At 41.9% G+C, this 24,587-nt stretch overlaps 1 protein-coding gene across 4 annotated transcripts in view; it reads left to right on the top strand.

The window, feature by feature from the left end:
- Positions 1-23,720, top strand: part of LOC121277850 (microtubule-associated protein RP/EB family member 3-like) — a 93,247-nt gene extending 69,527 nt beyond the window's left edge. For 3 of the 4 annotated variants that reach the window (XM_041187557.1, XM_041187555.1, XM_041187554.1), the window contains 2 exons: positions 12,063-12,215; positions 22,905-23,720. In XM_041187557.1, the coding sequence (XP_041043491.1) occupies positions 12,063-12,215; positions 22,905-22,973 (222 nt within the window). In that variant the 3' untranslated portion in view covers positions 22,974-23,720. Of the gene's footprint in view, positions 1-12,062; positions 12,216-12,628; positions 12,672-22,904 lie in introns of all 4 variants that reach the window. The other variant, XM_041187556.1, reaches the window with a different exon arrangement.
- The last annotated feature ends 867 nt before the right edge of the window (positions 23,721-24,587 follow it).

Raw genomic sequence — 24,587 nt, 5'->3', positions numbered from 1 at the left:
CAGGTTGTGTATTCAGATCCGAACCACCTGCTGCGTGAAAGATTTTTATCTCATGTCGTCATTGTTATTTTTGCCAATTAGCTTAAATCTGTGCCCTCTTGTTCTCGATCCTTCTACCAGTGGGAACGGTTTTTCCCTATCTACTCTGTCCAGATCCCTCATAATTTTGAATACCTGTCAAATCTCCTTTCAAACTTTTCTTCCCCAAGGAAAATGGTCCCAACTTCTCCAGTCTGTCTACATAACTCAAGTTCCTCAACCCTGGGACTATTCTCGTGAATCTTTTCCTATACTGTAGCGCCCAGAACTTGATTCAATACTTAAGTTGAGGCCAAACTAGTGGTACACCCTTTCCTGAACAAAGTGCACATTTGCAGTTCTCCAGTCCTCTGGCACTCCCACCCCTGAGACTAGAGAAAATTGGAAAATTATGGCTAGCCCCTCTAGAATTTCAACTCTCACATGCCTCAATATCCTTGGATGCATCCCATCGAGTCTTGGTGCTTAATCAACTTGAAGTATAGACAGTCTATCTAATACCTCATCATCAATTTTAAATCATTCTAATGTATTAATTAACTCCTCTTTCACTGAGGCCTGGGTAGCATCTTCTTCTTTGGTAAAGACAGATGCAAGGTATTCATTTAATACCTTAGCTATTCACTCTGCCTCCATGTGTAAATCCTGTTTTTGGTCTCTAATTACTCCACTCCTCCTTTTACCACCCTTTTACTATTTATACGCCGATAGAAAACATATGGATTTCCTTTTATATTAGATGCTTGTCTCTTGTTATACTCCCTCTTTGCTTCTCTTATTTGCTTTTTCACTTCCCCTCTGACCCTTCTGAATTTAGCCTGGTTCTCGGTTGTATTGTCCACCTGACATCTGCCATAAGCATGCTTTTTCTTCATCTTAATCTCTATCTCTTTTGCCATACAGATGCCCAGCCTTTCCACTTGATGGAAATGTATCTTGTCTGTGCCCAAACTGTTTGTTCTGTGATGCTTGTGCATTCTTCAGATATCGTTTGGCCTGCCAACCTTTGATACCAGTTGATTTGGGCCATTCTCACTGCATTGAAATTGGAGTTTTCCCTACATTCATACTGTCATGGATTGTTCCTTGTAATTTCCCACAAGCAAGCTAAACCTTATGATACAATGATCACTGACCCCTAAATGTTCCCCTACTGATACTTGATCCACTTGACCATTAGGATAATTGATGTCCATCATTATTGGCAGTGGCATAGTGGTATTGTCACTGGACTAGTAATCCAGAGACCCAGGGTAATGCTCTGGTTCGAATCCCACCAAGGCAGATGGTAAAATTGGAAAACAATGAAAAATCTGGAATTAAAAAGTCTAATGATGACAATGAAAGCATCTGGTTCCTTCCTCGGGAAGGAAATCTGCTGTCCGTACCTGGCCTGGCCTATGTGTGACTCCAGACTGCAGCATTGTGGTTGACTCTTAAATGTGCTCTGAAATGGCCTAGTAAGCCACTCAGTTCTCAAGGGCAATTAGGGATGAGCAATAAATATTGGCCTAGCCAGTGACATGACGCAAATTTCTCCTCCAAGTCTTTTCCACTAGTTGTTGGCCTTTTGAATACAACCAGTAGTCTCATGATGCCTTAATTGTTTCTTTTCTTTATCTAAAATGACCTTAATCCTCTAGGATATTTTCTCTCCAGCACTGTAAAATTCTCCTTAATCTCTACCATCCTTCCTCCTTTCTTTCCTGAACACCTTGTACCCAGGAATATTTAGTATCCAGTCCTGCCCTGTCCTTGAGCCAGGTCTCTGTTATTGCCACAATATCATATTCCTACTTGTATATGAGCCTTCAGCTCATCAACCTTATCGTGCATTGTGCGTTTACAGTAATGCACTATAAACCTAATTTAGACCTCCTTGAATTCTTTTATAGTCTGACCCCCACTTAATACTTTACTATTTCTTAGTCAGGTTCTGTCTCTCCAAATCTTTTTTTAACTTTTCTCCTTTCTCATTCTACAACCTGGTTCCCATCCACCTGCCAATTAGTTTAAATTCTCCCCAACAGCTTTTGCAAACTGCCCTGCGCAGACATTGACCCTGATTCTGTTAAGGTGCAGCCTGCTTGGCCTAACAGGCCCCACCTCCCTCAGTACATGTCCCAATGTTCCAGGAGTCTAATGTCCCCACTTCTGCATCATCCCTCCAGCTACTCATAAATCTACTGGATCCTCCGATTTCTACATTCACATGCTGATGGCACCTGAGGTTTTCCAGGGATTGCTACCTTTTTGTTCCTTCGTATATTAGTCTGCTTCCTAGCTCCTTAAAATTTCCGCAGGACCTCATCCTTTTTACCCTGCCCCTCACCCTAATCAGAATACTCCACAACAGCTCAGTGACATCCTTGACCCTATTGCCTGGGTCAGTATACCACCCTGGAATCATGCCTGCAGCCACTGATACACTTAACTGTTCCACTAACTATTGAATTCTCTATCACATTTGCTTTCCCACTCAATCTCCTGCTACCCTGTAGAGTTTAGTCACACTTAGTGCTGTGGATTTGGCTCTGGCTGCGCTTCCCAGAGAATGAGATGCACTACCTGCCTGGAGTCCCTTTATTGTCTGATGGTCACCCATTCCCTCTCTTGTCTTCAACTGTCTCAAATTGTGAGGTGACCACCTCCTGAAAAGTGCTATGCATGAAACTTTCAGCCTTGTGGATGCACTGCAATGACACCAGCTGCTGCTCAAGCTCTGAAATCCAGAGCTCGTGTTCCTCCAGCTGATGACATTTTGCTACACATGTAGTTGTCCACTGCTCAAGAAGCATCCTGCTGTTCTTATATGGCACAGGCCTTGCATATGACGTGACTGAGGTGCCCTGTCATGTCTCTATTTATCAGATTGACTAACTTAATAGAAATAAAGTTAGTCCCAAGGATTCCAAATGATTTACGAACTGCTTTTACTTTCCTGCCACCTGCAATCGAGGATTTAAGCTCGAGCACCTACGGGTCTCTCTGCCCTTGCATTCCCTTTTAAAGTTACATCATTTTGCATGTATTGTGTCTCCCCATTTGTAGTAATATAGTCTTATTTAGTGTGTAATGTACCTTTAAGAATAATACTTGTTAAGGAAGATCACATGATCTATAGTAACTAATAGGAGAGTAGTGCAGGCTACCTCAGGAGTCACTGTAGAGATTCAGTTGGAGTTGAAAACACATGTGTAATTGCTGCTGAGCATATTGTAAATGAACTTAAAGTTTCCACCCAAGAAGTGTCTGCTGATCAACTCTATCATTAATAGTGTAACTTAGCCACCCTACAAAAAACTGGCAACGAGGATAAAACAGGATTGAACAGAAGAAATCAAGTTAGAAAGAAATCAGCACTGTACCTCGCCCAGTGATTGTAAGTAGCATGCTCTGTTAGAATTGAAGAGGTTATCCCCTCAAAATGCCACAATTTGGGAGAATGGATCCTTTTGAAGCTGCCACAGATGATTGGTCTCAATACGTAGAACGCCTCACGTTATTTTTTCAAGCAAACGAGATTACGGGGGAAGAGAAAAGGCAAGCGATCCTCTTGAGTACTTCTGGGAGCAAAACCTACAGTCTGATTCGAAGATTGATGGCACCCAGTGCCCCGGATTCAAAGGATTTCGATGAATTGGCGGACCTTGTGAAGGGTCACTTTCAACCAGAGCCCTCAGTCATGATACAGAGGTCCAGGTTTAATTCGCGAAATAGAGCCCCGGGTGAGACAGTTGCATGCTATGTGGCAAATTTGAAGCAGCTAATGGAATGTTGTGAGTTCAGTACGATTCTGAATGACATGCTCAGAGATCGTTTAGTGTGGGGGGTGTGAAAAAGGACGCTATTCTGAAAAGATTATTGTCTGAAGTGAATCTGGATTTCGAGAAAGGGGCTAGAGATATTGCTGGCCACGAGAAGCACAGTAAGAGATTCAAAAGCAATGCAGGGTGCGCAAAATAGTGCCGTCCTCCCCATCGGGTGAGAAACCCCAGCTGAAAGAGGTGCTAAAAAGTGAGACTCCGCCGAGAAGCGAGAAACAGCCCCCACTAGCCGAAGAATGAAAGAAAAATAACTTAGCAGCGAAATCGAAGAATAATTTTAATTTTAATAGAGGTAGAAACAATCGGTCTTTTAGCGATTGGCAGTTTAAAAAAAATCGAATGCTACTATTGTTACAGTAATGGACATATAATGAGGCAGTGCAAGGAAAGATTCAAGCAAAAGAAGCCCAATGAAATTGACAATGTAGAGGAGCCTGAAACAACAAATTCAGACATTTGCTCGTTGGTACCTGTGCCAAAGAACGCCTCAAAGCTCAAAAGTTGGAAAGACAGAACCAATATTTTTCACAGTGAAAGTAAATGGCAAACCTGTTAGAATGGAAGTGGACATGGGAGCTTCCACTACAGTAATTGGGGACATATCTTCAGACATTTGAATAATGGTGGACGTCAATTAAGTTTGGAACAAACAGATGCCAAGCTAAGAACATATATGGGTGAAGACGTTCAAGTAAATGGCATAAGCAGAGTAACTGTCCATTATGGAAGCCAATCAGCAAAGCTACCAGTCTTAGTATTGAGAGGCAGAGGACCAAGCCTTCTAGGATGAAATTGACTAAGGGAATTTAACCTTGATTGGCCATTGAGATTTCAAAAGGAAGCTGGAAGCATTCCTGCTTTGAAAAAGGAGTGTGTAAGGACTCAACAACCTAAAGAAATGCAGGCTGTCCTAAGCCAAAACCTGGAAGAACAGCAGAAGGAACTCGAAGAGACCCTGCTTAATGACAGAGTTCGAGACGAGGTGAGCAACCTTCGAAGGGAGAAAGAAAACCTGTTGAAAGACCTTCACACACTACAAGATTTCCTCGGGTCAAAGTTTGTATCTCTGGAAAGTATGAAGAAAAACAGAAAGATTTCAGCACCTCTCTGAACAAACCGAAGAGTTAGTTGGCAGAAAAGACACAACACTGTTCGATTTTCCAGGAGGCAGCAAACAAATACAAAAAAGGTAGAGAAGAGTTGAAAAATCAGCTAAATGAAGCCAAAGAGGCTTTGGAAGCAAAAGTCGCAGAATTTTCCAAGAAGTAGACAGATAATGAAATTTTGGGAGACTCAGCCACTGAGCTCAGACAAGTTTAGCTTGCACCTGAGAGAAGTCTGGCCAACAGTGAAATAAATAAGGCGGCTGAGATTAAAGTCTGTGCTAGAAAAAAGAAAAGTGCACGTTCCAAATGAGGGAGATAATCTATTTGGTCACTGGGTAGATTCACAGGGCCTCCACCCAGTTGAGAAAGTGAGAGCCATAAGAGAGGTACCTGTGCCAAAGTACGCCTCAGAGCTCAAAACATTCCTAGGAAAGATCAACTATTACGGGTGGTTCTTACCCAATTTGTCTACTGTGCTGGCCCCCCTGCATTCTTTACTCAAAAAGAAACAACATTGGTCTTGGGGGCGCCCCAGAAAGAAGCTTTGATAAAGGTGAAACAATTGTTGCACTCGTCCCAACTATTTCTGTATTTTGATCAGATGAAAGAATTGGCGCTGACGTGTGACGCATCTCCCTACAGAGTGGGAGCACTGCTCACTCATCGGATGGACGACAGCATGGAACAGCCAATAGATTACGTATCAAAAGCGCTCACCAGAGTGGAAAAGGGTTAGTCGCAGATAGAAAAAGGCCTGTCCATCATCTTCGGTGTCAAGAAATTTCACCAGCACATACACGGCCACCATTTTACAATCGTTTCAGACCACAAACCATTGCTAGGATTGTTTAGTGAGGACAAGGCTATACTATCCCTAGCTTCAGCAAGAGTACAACAATGGGCCTTAATTCTGGCAGCATACGAATACACCTTCGTACCTGGGTCTGGCAATCAAATCGCAAATGCCGGTGCCCTTAGTTGTTTGCCTTTACAAGAAAATGATGAGTACGTTCCAGTTCCACAGGAACTTGTCCTACTGCTAAATTTCTTAGATTCATCGCCAATATGTACTTGACAGATTAGAGACTGGACAAGTCAGGACCCAGTCCTACCTACCTCAAGTATGAGAACAAGTGCTACATGTTTGGTCACAGGAGCCCGTATCTGACAAAATGAAACGGTACTTCAACAGAAGGCATGAAATAACCAACCAGGATGGCATCTTATTGTGGGGAGCATGAGTAATAGTTCCTCCAAAGGGAAGGGAGCATTTAATTGAGCCCATCCAGGAGTTTCACGCATGAAGACCATAGCACGCAGCTGTCTATGGTGGCCTGGTATGGACAGCAAAATAGAGTTTAGTAAAGCACTGTGTGCAATGTCAGCAACTGCAAAAGTTTCCAGTGACAGCTCCATTACCCCCATGGGAGTGGCTAGGGAGACATTGACCATGTTGGACGTTTTCTGGGAACAATGTTTCTCCTCGATTCAAAATGCCTATTCAAAATGGTTGGATACATATGAGGTGAAGTCACCAACATCGGCTGCTACAATTGAGAAGCTATATCAGAGTTTTGCTATTGATGGACTACCAGAAGTAGTCGTTTTCGATATGACGTTAACGAGTGCTGAGTTTCAACAGTTTATCAGTCTCAATGGTATCACTGCACCGTACCACCCTTCCTCAAACAGACTGGCCGAAAGGGCGGTTCAAATGTTCAAGGCAGGCACGAGAAAGCTAATTGGCAATTCCTTGGCAGCCAAGCTAGCATGCTTTCCTTTTCATTACAGGACTTCCGTTCACACAACAACAGGTGTCTAACAGGTGGAGTTATTGTTGGAACGCCATCTCAAGACGTGATCGAGCTTAATAATGCTGAATTTAGAGAGGAAGGTGGGAAGGAGTCAGGAAGCTAGAAAACTAGACATGACTGGCATGGTCGCGAGAGGAAATTTACTGTGGGAGAACTGGTATAGAAAAATTTCGGGGCAAGTTACTGGGTGAAATAAGTGAGGTGCCTGGACCTCTACCTTACCATGTGGTGGTGGAAAGCCGAATCATCCGTAAACATGTGGACGATTTAAGGAAGAGAGAGACAAATCACCAGGATATGGTTCCACCAGTGATCATGACTGGGTCTGCGTTTCCTGTTGAGAATACTCAACCCAGGACTGACATGTCCGATGTTCCTGTAAGAGTTGAGGATACAGAACTGCAAGTGCCCACCGAAGCACCTGATATTCCGGCAACTCCAGAAAAGGAGGTACTTGACACAGAATCTGAAGTTGTGGAGCTGCAACGTTCACACATACCAGGAAACCACCTGAAAGACTGAACTTGTAAATTTATTACACAGTAAATATTATGTTGTCTTGAAAAATGTGTACTTGGAAATGTAATATGTATAGCTGAGCTAAAGGGAGAGGAATGTAGTGATTATGGTTTTATTTAGTGTGTAATGTACCTTTAAGAATAATCCTGGTTAAGCAAGATCACATGATCTGTAGTAACCAATAGGATAGTAGCACGGGCTACCTCAGGAGTCAGTAATAGTTCCTCCAAAGGGAAGGGAGCCACTTTTCATTGAACCACACAGTGCCCATCCAGGAATTTCATGCATGAAGACTATAGCACACAGCTATCTATGGTGGCCTGGGATGGATTGAAATAGAGTTTAGTAAAGCACTATGTGCAATGTCGGCAACTGCAAAAGTTGCCAGTGACAGCTCCATTACCCCCATGGGAGTGGCTCGGTAGACCCTGGGTGCTGTTACACATTGACTACATTGGACCTTGGAACAATGTTTCTCCTCATTGTCGATGCCCATTCTACTTACTACAGTGTAGAGATAGAGTTGGAATTGAAAGCATATGTGTAGTTGCTTTAGAGTATATTGTAAATAAGCTTAAAGTTTCCACCTAAGAAGTGTATGCTGATCAACTGTATCATTAATAGCACAACTCGGCCACCCTACGACAGCATTCTTTGTACAAAAATGTATCACCTCACGCTTTTCTGCATTTACTTTCATCTGCAGTGTGTTCACCCTTCTACCAATCGGTCGGTGTCTTCCTGAAGTCTGTTACTATCTTCCTCAGTGCTTGCTACAATTACAAGTTTTGTATCATCTGCAAATTTTGAAATTGTGCCCTATACCACCCCCACTCTCCCACAATCTAAGTCATTTTTTCCTCTATTGTCATTCTTGGCCACAATTTTGATTTTTGTCTTCCAATTTAGGCTTGCAGTGATGGTGCAGCTTGATGGTATGGAGCCCAAACCATTTTGATGGTTGGGCCTCATTTATACTCCACTGGTGCATTTCCAGCACACAAATCAGACAAGGCAGTCACAGACCATAAGCCTGCAGCAGTTGAGGCTGAGATCATCCTGCAGGCTGAAAACATGCACACCATTAATGTTTTATATTGTCAGACGTCCAGTCATCTATGGCTATTTCTGCTCTGTATAGCCCCAACATAGTGGGCGGGTTTACCTGAGGGGGCATCATGCTGATAACCAAAATGGCATTGGACCTTAACTACAGAGCATAGATTATCTGTTTCTGGTAATAGCACTGTCACCTAAATCAAGTTCAACAGAAAATCAGAATAGCTTGAGCCTCAGGTGGGAAGTTAGCGGCTTGTTTTTTTTTTTCAATATTCAATTGGCTACTTTGCTGGTCATCTATAAAACATGGTGGTATGGGATAAAAATCAGGGCCCATTGTTCCTGAAATTGGCATGAACTTCTTAAAAAAAAAAATGTAAATGCATATTAATAAAATTGCCCGAACTTAGTGGCTGAAACTCTAGTAGCCAGTGTATTCACTACACTTGTGTGGCAATTTGATCCCCACTTAACCACCTTCATGAGGTGGTTTATTTGCAGCAAGTGGGGTGGATGGGGGGAAAAAAATAGGACAAAGTGCAGAGGAAAAGTTAAAGAAGTGGAAGGATTTAGAATGGAGAAAAGAGAGAGAGATTGGCAGCAGGGTGGAATCTTAAAAAAGGCGAAAAGGACAGCAGAGATAAAAATACAAAATTTTGCGATAAACTGCAGAAGTGGACAGGAAAGGAACTGGCAGTGGCAGCAACTGTGGAAAATGATGAACTTGGTGGAAAAATTGAGAAGTGAAACATTCATACTCCCTGTGCATCCTTTCCTCGCTCTCAGCCTGAAAGATTGCTCTCTGTTTCTAATCCTACAAACCCCCACCCACACAAGAAAACCCCCCCAACCCCCACCCGCACAAGAAGCCCCCCCACCCCACCCCCACCTGCACAAGAAAACATCTTTGACTGAGGAACTGCCTTTAAAAGAACTAAACTTTTGCTGTATTTTTTTTCCCCTTGGGTACTGTGGTTCTCAGATACCTTTTTTGGAAATATATTTTAGGAATTCAAAGCATTTATTTGTCAGCATAGAATGTGAAAAGCATTTTAAATAACTGAAACAACTTCCAAGTTTGGTGCTGGGAAACTGCTCTTTAATGCCTTTATTGTCCTTCACCTTCTCTTCCAAAAAATATGACCAACACCCATTGAGCACCATTACTTTTCAGCTCCCCATGGCATAGTGACTTCTCACTGATGAGTAATCCAGAGGCTAATGCTCTGGAACATGAGTTCAAATCCCACCACAGCAGCTGGTGGAATTTCAATTCAATTCATAAATCTGGAATTAAAAGTTAGTCTCGGTATTGCTGACCATGAAACAATTATTATAAAAACCCATCTGATTCACTAATGTCCTTTAGGGAAGAAAATCTGCCATTCTTACCTGGTCTGACCTACATGTGACTCCAAACCCACAGCAATGTGATTGACAATGTCTTAAACACCCTCTGAAATGGCCTAGCAAGCAACTCAATTATATCAAACTGCTACAAAGTCAAAAAGGAATGAAGCTGGATGGATGACCTGCTATCGACCTAGGCACTGGAAACAACAACAGCACACCTAGCCGTGTTGTCTCTGCAAAGTCTTCTTACTAACACATGGGGACTTGTGCCAAAATTGGGAGAGTCGTCCCACAGACCAGTCAAGCAACAGCCTAACATAGTCATACTCATGGAATCATACCTTACAGACAATGTCCCAGATGCCACCATCACCATCCCTTGTTGGAATCATACCTAGTACAGAAGAAGATGGTTGTGGTTATTAGAGCTCAATCAAATCAGTCCAGGGAAGCACTGTAGGAGTTCCTAGTGTCCTAAGCCCAACCATCTTCAGCTGCTTCATCAATAAACTTCCATCATAAGGTCAGAAGTGGGGATATTCACATCAGCACCGTTCGCAAGTCCGCAGATACTGTAAATATGTAGCAAGACGTGCACAGCATTGAGGCTTGGGCTGATAAGTGACAAATAACTTTCATGCCACACAAGTACTAGGCAATGAACGTCCGCATCAAAAGAGAATCTAGCTACCTCTCCTTGATATTCAATGCCATTACCATCGTTGAATCCCCCACTATCAACATACTGGGGGTTAACCTTGACCAGAAACTCAACTGGACCAACCACTTTTTTTTATTCATTCAAGGGATGTGGGCATCGCTGGCTAGTCTGGCTTTTATTGCCCATTCCTAATTGCCCTTGAGAAGGTGATGGTGATCAGCCTTCTTGAACGACTGTAGTCCATGTGGGATAGGTACATCCGCAGTGCTATTAGGGGAGGGAGTTCCAGGATTTTGACCCAGCGACAGTGAAGGAACAGCAATATATTTCCAAGTCAGGACGGTGAGTGGCTTGGAGGGTAACTTCCAGGCAGTGGTGTTCCCGTGTGTCTGCTGCCCTTGATCTTATAGATGGTAGTGGTCGTGGGTTTGGAAAGTGTTGTCTAAGGAGACTTGGTGAGTTTCTGCACTGCATCTTGTAGATGGTGTACACTATTGCCACTGTGCGTCAATGGTGGAGGGGGTGAATGTTTGTGGATGGCATGCCAATCAAGTGGACTGCTTTGTTCTGGATGATGTCAAGCTTCTTGATTGTTATTGGAGCTGCACTCATCCAGGCCAGTGGAGAGTATTCCATCACACACCTTGTAGATGGTGGACAGGCTTTGGGGAGTCAGGACTTTATACCATGCCGATTTTAGCAGTTCAAGAAGGCAGCTCACCACCACCTTCTCAAGGACAACTAGAAATGGCAATAAATGATGGCCTAACCAGTAACACCCACATCCCCTAAAGGAAGAAATAAAAAAAAATTCTCCCATGCATCATGACCATTATCCTCAATTGTCCTGGAACCTATTCTCCCCACTGCGTGTACCAACCTTTCCTGTAACTACTTCCTATGCTCCATTCACTGCTTTCAAACCCCATCTTCCACTTACTGCTTCAAATCACCTAAGAAATGTATCCAATTCCACAACTCCCTTTACTTTCTCCTTCTTCCCATATTTCCCTCCCAGTACCATGATTGCTTGCCACTGCGATCCTATCAGTCCCACTTATCAGAACTATCTTCCCAGCATTTCCATGGTTCCAATGTCTTCAAACTTGGAACCTGCTTTCATTGTTCAGGAACCCTCCTTCCCAATTCTCTTTCTTACTGCTTCTTAGACCCCTTACTCACCCTCCAAACCCATTTGCCTTTCCACCCTGGTAGTGTTACATGCTCTTGCCTTTCTGCTATCCGGAATATCTTTCCTGCCATCTTCCTGTATATCCAGCATTTTGTGCGCACAATTTTCAGAGACAAAATTTAGTGCATAAATAAATAGAAAAAAAATCAATTAAGAGCTTCCACAAAATGAGCAGAATTTAAACCCCAAAATAGCTCCAGAATTTTCATGATATTAAAAAAAATGGACAATTTTGTTTAAGCATCCTAATCAGCCTCAAAAATAGCATATTAATCTGCTCACCTTGAGCAGCACTTGTATGCACTTCCTTGCAAACTTACCCGTGTGCTGACTGCACTTTCCCTCTAAATACCTTTGTCAGTATATTGTCACAATATCATGTCTTGTAGGGTTTACCACTTATGTTCTTACCAGGATATTGGGAAAACAGGCATTTACCAGGTTTCTAAAGAACTGTTCTGATTAACACTTTTTTCTCTTAATTTCTAATAGTTAATGGAATTGAAATTGACAGTGGATGGACTTGAGAAGGAGAGAGACTTTTACTTCAGTAAATTAAGGGATATTGAACTCATCTGCCAAGAACATGAAAGTGAGAACAACCCTGCCATTCAGAGGATTGTGGAGATTCTGTATGCAACTGAGGTGTGTTTTGCCATTACAATATTTTTAGTTAATATGTTAATAGAACTTGGAACACAATCATAAAAGCCAATATCCCTTAAGAATTTTTTTTTTTATTTGTTCATGGGATGTTGGCATCGCTGGCTGAGCCAGCATTTATGGTCCATCCTTAATTGCCCTTGAGAACTGAGGGGCTTGCTAGGCCATTTCAGTGGGCATTTAAGACTCAACCACATTGCTTGTGGGTCTCGAGCCACTTGTAGGCCCAGACCAGGTAAGGATGTGCTTGCACACGAACAGGAGAGAGAGCACATCCTGATTGGGGCACAGCCAGAGTGGGTATTCGGAATTTGGTGCAAAGCGGGAATTCGATGCATGGGGGATGAGGTGCTCTTTACATTTTTTCCTTGCTATCCAACTTCTTAAATCTTCAGAGTGTGCTGCAACAGGAGAGGCTACAAGGAAAAGGAATCACTGGTAAGTAGTGGGAAAGGTATTTGCTACTTTAATCGCTTATAGTTTAAGGTCTTCTTGTGGTTTACAGTTTGTATATTCTACAGTAACGAGGATCAGGATAGAAGGGCCCTAGAGTAATTGCCTAAAAGGTTTAATTTAAAGGGAAAAGTCATGGCAGGAGAGCTCAAAGCTGTGGTGTGCTCCTTGTGCTCCATGTGGGAAGCCGGGGACATTTCCAGTGCCTGGAACCAGCATGTGTGCAGGAAGTGTGTCCAGCTGCAGCTCCTGGAAGCTCAGGTTTCAGAGCTGGAACGGTGGCTGGGGACACTGTGGAGCATCCGCGATTCTGAGAGCATCGTGGATAGTACGTTTAGAAAGGTGGTCACACCGCAGATGAAGGCACTTGAGGAAGGAAGGGAATGGGTGACCACCAGGCAGTCCAAGAGAAACATGCAGGTAGTTCTAGAGTCCCTTGGGATCCTGCTCACAAATCAGTATTCCGTTTTGAAGGCTGATGAGGGTGTTGGTTCCTCCAGGGAGTGCAGACAGAGCCAAACTTCTGGCACCGCAAGAAGCCTGTCTGTACAGGAGAGGAGGAAGAACAATAGTAATAGGGGATTCTATAGTCAGGGGTACAGATAGGCACTACTGTGGCCGTCAACGTGACTCCAGGATGGTATGTTGCCTCCCTGGTGCCAGGGTCCGGGATGTCACTGAACGGCTACAGGGCATCCTGAAGGGGGAGGGTAATAAGGCAGAGGTCATGGTACATGTTGGTACCAATGACATAGGTAGAAAGAGGAATGAGGTCTTGCATCAAGAATTCAGAGAGTTAGGCAGTGGACTAAAAAGCAGGACCTCTTGGGTTGTAATCTCTGGATTACTCCCAGTGCCATGTGCTAGCGAGCTCAGAAACAGGAGAATAGCGCAGATGAATACGTGGCTTAAGAGTTGGTTTCAGGAGGTAGGGTTTTAGATTCCTGGATCACTGGGACCATTTCTGGGGAAGGTGGGATCTGTACAAGCGGGACGGTCTACATATGAACCAGAGCGGGTCTAACACCCTTGTGGACGGGTTTGCTAGTGCTGTTGGGAGGAGTTTAAACTAATTCAGCGGGGGAGGGGACACAGAATGTTGGCAGAATAGGGACACATCATAATACAGTAAAACGATCAAGTCAGAGGGAGTACCGCTGCAATAAGCTTCAAGGAAGTAAGACGAGGCTGGATGGCCTCTACTTTAATGCCAGAAGTATTACAGGTAAAACGGATGAGTTAAGGGTGAGGATTGATATGTGGAATTGTGATATAGTAGCCATCACTGAGACATGGTTGAAGGAAGGGCAGGATTGGCAGCTCAACATTCCGGGATATAGAATCTTCAGGCAAGACGGGAGGGGGTAAAAGAGGAGGAGGCGTTGCATTATTAGCTAAGGAGTCAGTTACTGGAGTAAGGAGAGATGATATCTTGGAGGGGGCATCGAATGAAGCTCTGCTTAGGAATAAAAAAGGGGCAACCACATTATTAGGTGTTTATTATAGACTCCCAGATAGTCAGCGGGAAATTGAGAAGCAAATATGTGCACAATTTGTGGAGGTGTGTAAAAATTAGGCTAATTATATTAGGTGATTTCAACTTTCCCAACATTAATTGGGATAGACATAGCGTTAAGGGCTTGGATGGAGTGGATTTCTTGAAATGTGTACAGGAGAACTTTTTAAGTCAATATGTAGAGGGTCCAACAAGGGATGGTGCATTGCTGGACCTAATTCTGGGGAATGAAGCTGGACAGGTGGCTGAGGTAGGTGATGAGCGAGCATTTTAGCCATAGCAACCACAACATGGTACAATTTAAGTTTGTTATGGACAAAAATCGACAGGTTGCAAAAAAATGTTTTGGATTGGGGGGAGAGTGGATTTTAGTAAGATAAGGCAGGATCTAGCCAAGGTCAACTGAAAACAGTTACTTGTGGGGAAATCTACAGAGGAACAGTGGGGGTTGTTCAAAAAGGAAATGGGGAAGATACAGGCTCAACATGTTCCCTCTAGGGTGATAGGAAGGAGTAACAAGCTCAGAGAACCATGGATGCCCAGAGATATTCAGGTTATGATGAGAAGGAAAAGAGAGGCTTTTAGCAGGTACAAGGGAAGCAAATCAGCGGAGGCATTAGTGGAGTACAGACAGTGCAGGGTGCAGCTTAAGAAAGCAATTAGGAGAGCAAAGAGGGAATATGTGAAAGCTCTGGCTGGTAAAAATAGGGAAAATCCCAAGGTATTCAATAAGTATATCAATGGGAAGAGGATAACCAGGGAAAGAGTTAGGCCCAAAAGGGACCAAGGGGGCAATCAATGGGTGGAGCCAGAGGACATCGCTAGAGTGCTGAATGAATAGTTCACGTCCATCTTCACCCAAGAGAATGAGGCTGAAGGTAACAAACTCGGAGAGAGAGACTGCGAGGTTATTAAGCAAATTGATATAGGGAGTGACAAGGTATTGGAGGTGTTGGCAGGCTTAAAAGTGGACAAATCTCCAGGTCCAGATGATTTGTGTCCCAGACTGCTGAGGGAGGCAAGGGTGGAGATCTCAGGGGCTCTGACCCAAATTTTTAATTCCTCTCTGGCCATGGGGGAGGTGCCAGAGGATTGGAGAACAGCTAATGTGGTTCCGCTATTTAAGAAGGGTTGTAGAGATAAGCCAGGGAATTACAGGCCAGTGAGTCTCACGTCAGTGGTAGGGAAACTATTGGAGAAAGTTCTAAAGGAGTGTATCTATCTCCATTTGGAGAGGCAAGGTTTGATCAGGGATAGTCAGTATGGCTTTGTCAGAGGGAGGTCATGCCTAACAAATTTGATTGAAATTTTTGAGGAGGTGACCAGGTGTGTAGATGAGAATTGATGTAGTTATATGGATTTCAGCCAAGCCTTTGACAAGGTCCCACATGGGAGACTTATAAAGAAGGCAAATGCACATGGGAAACAGGGTAATTAGGTGGATTCAAAATTGGCTTAGTTGTAGGAGGCAGAGAGAGGGTGATGACAGAAGGCTGCTTTAGTGACTGGAAGCTAGTTTTCAGTGGCATACCACAGGGATCTGTGCTGGGTCCCTTATTATTTGTCATTTATATAAATGACACAGATGACTTTGGGGGGGCTAGGATTAGTAAGTTTGCGGATGACACAAAGATGGGCCGGGTGGTTAACCGTGAGGTTGAGTGTCTTGGGTTACAGGAAGATATAGACGGGTTGGTCAAATGGGCAGATAAGTGGCAGATGGAATTTAACCCTGAGAAGTGTGAGGTGATACACTTTGGAAGGAGTAATTTGACAAGAAAGTATTCAATGAACGGCTTGGCACTAGAAAGTTCTGAGAAACAAAGGGATCTTGGCATGTGTGTCCATAGATCTCTAAAGTCAGGGGGGCACGTTAGTGGGGTGGTGAAAAAGGCATATGGGACACTTGCCTTTATCAATCGAGGCATAGATTACAAAGGTAGGGAGGTCATGTTGGAGTTGTATAGAACCTTGGTGAGGCCACAGCTGGAGTACTGTGTGCAGTACTGGTCGCCACATTAGAGGAAGGATGTGATTGCACTGGAGGGGGTGCAGAGGAGATTCACCATGATGTTGCCTGGGATGAAAGATTTAAGTGATGAAGAGAGGTTGGATAGACTTGGGTTGTTTATTTTGGAGCAGAGAAGACTGAGGGGCGACCTGATCGAGGTGTACAAGATTATGAGGGGCATGGACAGGGTGGATAGGGAGCAGCTGTTCCCCTTAGTTGAAGGGTCAGTCACAAGGGGTCATAAGTTTAAGGTGAGGGGCAGGAGGTTTAGGGGGGATGTGAGGAAAAACTTTTACCCAGAGGCTGGTGACGGTCTGGAATGCGCATATGGGAGGGTGGTGGAGGCGGGTTGCCTCACATCCTTTAAGAAGTACCTAGATGAGCACTTGGCACGTCATAACATTTAAAAGTATGGGCCAAGTGCTGGTAAATGGGATTAGGGAAGTAGGTCAGGTGTTTCTCACGAGTCGGTGCAGACTCAATGGGCCGAAGGGCCTCTTCTGCACACTGATTCTATGATGGCAGATTTCCTTCCCTAAAGGGCATTAAGTGAACCAGCTGGGCTCTTATGACAATTGATGGTCATCATTAAACTTTAATTCCAGATTCAAATTTCACCATCTGCTCTGGTGGGATTCGAACACAGACCACCATTAGCCTGGGCATCTGGAGTACTAGTTCAGTGACAATACCACTATACTACTGTCTCCCCTGTTTAATTTGAGAGCCAAGTGTTCTTCATCACTCATGCATTTTGTTGAATTGTAGTTTTTCTATTTTTCTCTTCTCATTGACGGTAAAGCTCCATTATTGTCCTTCATAAGAAAATTGTTACTTGGTCTTTTCCATTTTACTAAAAGTATTAACTTAAGCTGAGGTGTAAGAATCATCTTTGGCCTAATCAACGTTTTCCAGTGCCAGGCAATAGTCTCCAAAGATAGGGTACTCAACCTCACTAAAAAGGAGCCTTGAAGGATACTATTGTTAGAAATGTGTGCACTGATGAACCTGCTTTTGACTCTAGGATCTCCATGGCCTCAAATGATCTCACTAACATCAGCTACTGCAGCTATCCTGTCATAAACTATTTCAGGTTAACCACAAAAATTGTCTGAAACCCTGTTTCACTTAGTCAGCTCTGACTGGTAGCCGCACAGAATGTTTCCTCTTGCAGGGAAGAGCATAAATAGAGACCACCAATATAAGATAGTCATCAAAAGATAAATAAGGCATTTGTAAGAAACTTCTTTACCTAAAGACTGGTGAGAATGTGAATTCACTACCAGGAGAGTGGTTGAAGCGAACAGTATAGATGTATTTAAGGGAAGCTTGGCAAGCATATGGGGGAGAAGAGAATAGAGGGTTACAATGATAGATTCAGATAAGGAAAAATAGGAGGGGACTCAATCGGTGCATAAATACTGGTATGAACTGATTGGGCTGAAAGGCCTGTCCCTGTGCCATATATTTAATTTTTTCTGTTAGAAAGAATTTCAGAGACTACACTTCCTTGAAAACCCCGTCTCTCAGGTATTTCTTCCAATTTCACATGCTGTGCTATACCTTCAACTGTGTCTGATTTCTTCACCCCTGCAGGTAATCCTAGTTGTAACCTACCTGCTAATTCCATTAATTTAACTTTATTTTTTGTAAACCAATCGAAGTTATAACTTCAACTCCCAGACAAGTCTTAGCAATTGCCAAAGCCATTTTGCAGTCTCACTACTACAAAAAAAACCTCACACCAACTCATGAATTCAAAGTGCCTCTTGGACTCGTAACCTTAAGGTTCACCAACTCCAAACCAATCAAAGAATTTCAAATACATCCCACAAAGAGCTCCCAATTTTTGTTAAGTCACAGCTGATGGTAAATACTGAGTTGTTCAAATCCCAAAGGGAAACTTGAAACAACTGCCACAACTTGTTTTGCAGTTTGTATAAATTTCAAGGTGCGTGCCTTGAATTCAGTAGTAATAAGACCACCAAGTCTTATAGGTTTTTATAAAACTAAATTAAACATTTATTAATAAGAGAAATGATTTAAATACATACGTAGATCTACAGATTACTACTATGATAACTTCTAAATCCCCTAATCAATCTAACTCCCAGTTATATTTTCGTTAAGGCAACAGTAAGTTACATAGATTTTAAAGACCCAGGAAAAGAAACATGATAGCCTGAACAAGTCAAATTCAAAGTGAGTTTTCTTAACTTCAGTCCTTTGAAGACAGCAGCTTGAGGCATAGATGCTGAAGGCTTTTTCACACTTGTAAGAGCTTAAAATGCCTTCCCTTATACACAACCTTCACTCTTTTGTACATATTTTCCCCTTTGAATGTAAATATCCATTGTTTCACTATGTCTTTGGATTTTACCTTCCTGATAATAAAAACCCCTCATAGCACTAAATTTTACTAGCAATCTTTAGGAAAAATAAACACACTGTTTCTAAACTTCACCTGGCTAGGTGACACATTTCACTCCCTCCTTTGAAAACAATCTAGTCTGGTTTATTTAAAAATTCAAATGTTCCCTTGATCCCTATGTTCCTAAACTTTCCCATGTTTACCTAATTAACATTTCAAACCTAATTTCTCTTCTTACGTCAAAGCCCCTAGACTAATTCAGTTAAGTCTTATACACACACAAATATAGACAGAGACACGTCCCATTATTTACTCTATTTAACAAAAAATCCCAATAATATTATGGGAATTATTATATCTTCCTGACAAGCGCCAACATGTATTTTAGAGGTATATCCTAGTCGTTTTTACACACACCTAACAATCCCAGGGTGGCCCTTTATACAATTTATAAGTTTTTTAAAATCATCCAAGTCTGATCTTAACATCTTTATTTAACATGTAAAATCTTTTTTGCATCATGCCCAACTCAGTGGCCATTCAGCTGAAATAAGGGGCAGTGAGAGTTCATGCAACAGTAGTCGAGACGTGGTATATCCCTTCTCAATTTGCCTAACTTGACAACCAGCTAATTTATTTCCACTTCACCCTACCCTTTACGTTAACACTGTATCACCTGCCACCACACTGGAACAGGAAGTCGGTGCCGCTCCCTGCCCATTCACTGATCCCTTTACTACCTCCCCACTCGCTGACCCTCTCACTGCCCCTCCCTGTTTGCTACTCCCCTCACTGCCCTGCTTGCTGCTTTATTCAGGGAACAGGACACCCAGCAAGGCGGCGAGTGAGATAGCGAGGGCTTAGGGGTTGGGAGTGGGGCAGTGAGAGGATCAACAAGAGAGGCAGCAAATGGGAGGTGAGCAGGTAGAGAGGGATTGTGAGCAGGGCAGCGAAGGCAAGCATCCAAAACATTCATCTTTGATGCAGGCAGCTACCTGTGGTGTTAATGGCAGTGACATCACAGGCACTGCGACTGTATGTGCAGTGAGTACGCCCTCTGCAGTTGTGGTGGCAGCAAACACAGCCTTATGATATAGCAAATTCTTTCTGTATATGGCATTTTAACTATAACAGAATGAGATACAATCAAATCTGAGAGAATTAATCTAACTTCATCCAGATTGCTGTAGTCAGGCAGCTGGACCTTCATTTAACTTTAAGATACACAGCACAATATTTGTGTAAATAATTTTGCACTTTACAAAAGAATAGCGTCACTGAAAGTTGGTAAGTCACCTAGTCTAGATGGAATGCATTCTAGGTTGCTGCAAGAAGTAAAGGTTGCAATAGCAGAGGCATTGATCACAACCTTTCAGTCCTCGTTGGACAAGTGTAGAACTGGAGGTTTTTGCAATGCTATTACATGATTCAAGCAAGGGAAGGAGGATAAATCAGGAAATTACAGGCTTGTAAGCCTATCATGAGAAGTTATTGGAAACAATTATCAGGCACAAAATAAACTTTAATTTGGAAAGGCATGGATTAATCGAGAGCCAACATGGATTTGTTAAAGGCAGATCATGCATACCTAACTTAGTTGAATTCTTTGCAGTTTCAGAGAAAGTTGATCAGAGTAATGCAGTAAATCCGAATTTTTGGAAGGCATTTGACAAAGTGTTAATTGGATGTTGAATTTTATTCAGGTGGTGGGTATTAACTTAGGATTCACTTGTGCTCCTATATGTAGTAGCAAGCTTGGCCTAAATAGCCAAGTGGTTATGATACTGGGTTTGTAACCCCAAGATCAAGAGTTCAAATCTCACAATGGCAAACTATGAAACAATGTAACTTCATCTGAAACAGATGGAAACAAGTTTACTCAAAAAGAGTATCAAGAGTTCAAATCTCACAATGGTAAAATCATGAAACAATGTAATTTCATCTGAAAAAAAATAGATCAAGAGTTCAAATCTCACTATGTAACTTCATCTGAAACAGATGGAAACGGGTTTGTACTCGAAAGAGTTATATGTAGTAGCAGATCTGTTAATGTTAGTGCCTCTGCTTCCATCGAGCTATGGTCATTTCGAACATTAGTGAGAAAACTTCTAAATATAATAGCAGACTGAAACTGTTGGTTAGGTTTGGAGGTACAAGTTTGTGATGTGTATCTCTGTTAATTAAAAGCTTAAGTGTATACATGTTAGGTTCTTGTTCTAGCCCTCACCACCTGGCTTTATTAGCTGTAGCACACAGGAAGCTTATTAAGATGGAATAGAGAAAAGCGGCAGTATGGATCTGAGATTGACTAGGAAGCAAAGGGTGATAGTGGGTGAATGTTTTCACACATTGGAACCTGTGCAATAAAAGGGAGAGTAGCAACATGAATATGAAATTGGCTGAGGGACACGAAACAGAGCATCGTTTGACATTTGGTGTTCATCTCTGGGGGAAGATTTCTCGTGGAGTTTAGCAGAGATTGGTATTAGGCCCCATGCTGCCCTTGATATCCATTAATGACTGAGACCTTTGGTGTAAAGAGTACAATTTCTAAATTTGCAGACAACACAAAAGCTGTAAGTATTATGAACTGTGAGGAGGATAGTGTAGAACTTCAAAAGGACATGGACACTGGTTGGTGGAATGGGCAGACAAGTGGTAGATTAAATCCTAAATTCTAAATCTTCTCTGTTCAAGGGGGAATCTGTACAGATGAGTGCAAGATGAAAAGCTTCAACAGCATGTCTCTTTCTCAGCAATACTCAAGTTTGTACTACCAAGCGACTATTTTTATAGACAGAATGGTTAAAAAGCATGGCAGAGGGAGCACAATGTGGAGAAGTATGTAGTGATGCACTTCAGAAGGACTAATATGCAAAGAGCGCATATTACAAGTGATGCAATTTTAAAACGTCTGGATTAGCAAAGATCTTGATGTACCGATGTGCAGATCCTCAACACTAGCAGGGGGAGTTGTTAAGATGGTATTTAAAAATGGGTTATTTAGGTTTATAAAGAGGTATGGAATATAAAAGCAAAGAGAGTGGTTTAGAAATTTATAAATTACTGGTCAGGCCTGAACTGAAATATTGTGGCTAATTCTGGGCATCACAGTTCTGGAAAGATGTGAAGGCCTGGGAAAGTATACAGGCTTTGGATAAGGTTTAGCAGTATATTTTGAGGGGATGAGGAACTTCATTTATGAAGAAAGATTGGAAATGAGGACTATTCTCCTTTAAACAGAGAAGATTTAATAGAGCATTTCAAGGTGATAGGTGTTCTCTACCTATTCTATTAAAACCCATTAAAATCATTGGCAAAAGATCTAGAGGGTAGATGAACAATGTTTTCACTCAGAGTTGTCAGGAGCTGGAACGTCTTACCTGAAAAGATGGGGGCTGGTTCCATTAATCATTTTAAAAAGGAGTTAGTACTTGAGGTGAAGAACTTACAGGGTTATGTGCAAAAAAGCAGGGATATGGGACTAAGCAACACCGGTCTTTCAAAGAGCCACCACAGACATGACTGCTGAATGCCTTCTTGCTATGCTATACATTTCTATGGTTCAGTGAAAAATACTTTTAATCCAAGTTAGAACATATGTCAAAAAGATGCAGGAGAAGCCACAATTTGGAGGAAAGTTAGAGGACACGTCACCCAGAATATCCAACATATCATGGCTATTCATGTATCTTATTAATTGGAGCCCAGGCAAGCCAAATCAGCATTTTGCATTGATAACTATTGCTCTGGAGATGAGTTCATTTTACTGGTTAATGAATATTTCTTAAGTCTGATGGCTTCAGCTGTGATACCTTGTGATATACTCTTTAAAAAGCATACAATTCAGATGTTGCGACACTAAAAGAGTTACTGCAATCCCATTGGCAGCAGTTGCATTTTCAGCAATCTCAATTTTATTGCATTTTTTTTTACTGCTATCTTGGATTCAAATTTTGTTTGATAATGCTTCTTTGAAGCAACTTGGGGCATTTTACCATGTTAAAAATGCAATGTAAATGTGATAAAAATAAAAAAAACTGCAGATGCTGGAAATCCAAAACAAAAACAGAATTACCTAGAAAAACTCAGCAGGTCTGGCAGCATCGGCGGAGAAGAAAAGAGTTGACGTTTCGAGTCCTCATGACCCTTCAACAGAACTCCAGTTCTGTTGAAGGGTCATGAGGACTCGAAACGTCAACTCTTTTCTTCTCCGCCGATGCTGCCAGACCTGCTGAGTTTTTCAATGTAAATGTGTGTTGTTGTTGTCGGTCCAGTGCTGCTGATTCAAAACATTCTGTTTGTGTTTTTATTTTACAGGAAGGGTTCGCTCCTCCAGAAGATGATGACATTATAAATCACCCAGAAGATGACCAGGATGAATACTAAGCCTATGTAATTGTTACCCATTTCTCTCCCTATCTGTCTTCTCTCTGTGATTGAGAACCCCACCCAGGCTGTTTACTAACATTATTTTGAATTGAGTTTGTACAGCCACTGCACAATCACAATAATCCTGTGCATTCTGTATACAGATTGCTAAAGCTGTCATTTTCATCACTATAACTGGCAGATTGTATTATAAAATATATTTAATTTGTATATTTTTCTTAAATGAATAACTTGCACTTTGGTTTGAAAGTAATTGGAAATCCATGATGATGCAAGTTGATTGCCTTTGTGTTATATGCAGCATGTAGTTTGGGTTTCTTTTAAAATTGAAGCAGCTTGGATAAACTGAGGTCATTTTCTAACATCTGAAAGAACCCGGAGATTTTAGTAGGTGGTGACGTGACAGAAGATGGTGTCTTTACAGTTGTATGCAAATTGCTGGCTTTTAAACACAGAAAATCATAATTACTTAGCGGATTGAAAAAGTCTGGAGTGTAAAGTTTAATAGTGCTTTTAAGGGATTTATTTATTATAGTTTGCTCTAAATATGAGGAATAAGGGATGCTTTTATGGTGTGACTAAGATCAAATTAACTTGGTTCCAGCTGCTTTTCATCAGAAACCACTAAAATATGTCTTTGACATCACATATTGCACCACCTCTCTGATACTACGCCCATGACACTAGTGTGCGAAAAAACTTGCATCTGTGAAGTTTTATTTAAAATAAACGTGTGAAAAATTACAGAAGAAAATGTTTTATTTTATCGCTATCTTGCTAGCTAAGTATGAAACTCTATATGGTTAACTCAGTACAACTTGGCCCACTTGCTAAACAAAGATATTGTCAGTTTGGTAACTCTGCAGTTGGGGTGGCTTGTAAATGTTACCTGTACTGTCATTGGATGGTAATTTCAGCAGCAAACTGACCAGCTACTGAATCAGTCCAGAATGAAATTTATACTTTTGTGCTAGGTTTGCTTTATGCAAAATTAATGCAGAATTCATGTCAAACTATCGAGGGTGCATTGAAAGAAATGCAGACTAATCAGCAATATAAACAGGATAATGCCCTCCCACACACATGTATTCAAGTATAGACACAAATTTTCTTGCTTTTCAAAACCATAAAATGTACAATCAAATGACTAATGACACACTGACCTAAAAGTAAGGCCCAGACTTTGTTGTAGAATTGACAAGCAAACTGTCAGCATTGACTGTCTTACTCCTCTGAAACTGACAGCAATTTCTGGAGCCAACAGATGAGCAGTTAAATGCAAAAATCTAGAAATTCCTGTCAGCAATTATACCTTTCCCACAAACTGCACTATTGGAAGTACCACCACCCCCCCCCCCCCCCCCCTCAAACCAAACCCGGCAGACTGAAATCAAGTAGAAATCACTGAACTGATGAGAACTTGTCCTTTTACATGAGTTGTAGCTGGGTTTTTAATGGCATACTAAGTTCTTATTCTGGCCGAACAACATCACTGTCCCTGAAAAACTAATTCTTAATTTGTTGAGTGTCAAATCTCTCCATCGTGATAGTTAACATTTTTTAAATTAATTTTTTTAAGTTTGATATTTCAGTTTCTGCATTAATCTAGTG

This window comes from Carcharodon carcharias, chromosome 5 (assembly GCF_017639515.1).
Source record: "Carcharodon carcharias isolate sCarCar2 chromosome 5, sCarCar2.pri, whole genome shotgun sequence".
Taxonomy (NCBI): domain Eukaryota; kingdom Metazoa; phylum Chordata; class Chondrichthyes; order Lamniformes; family Lamnidae; genus Carcharodon; species Carcharodon carcharias.
Note: the sequence above shows the minus strand (reverse complement) of the source record. Positions and strands in the feature narration are given on the sequence as shown.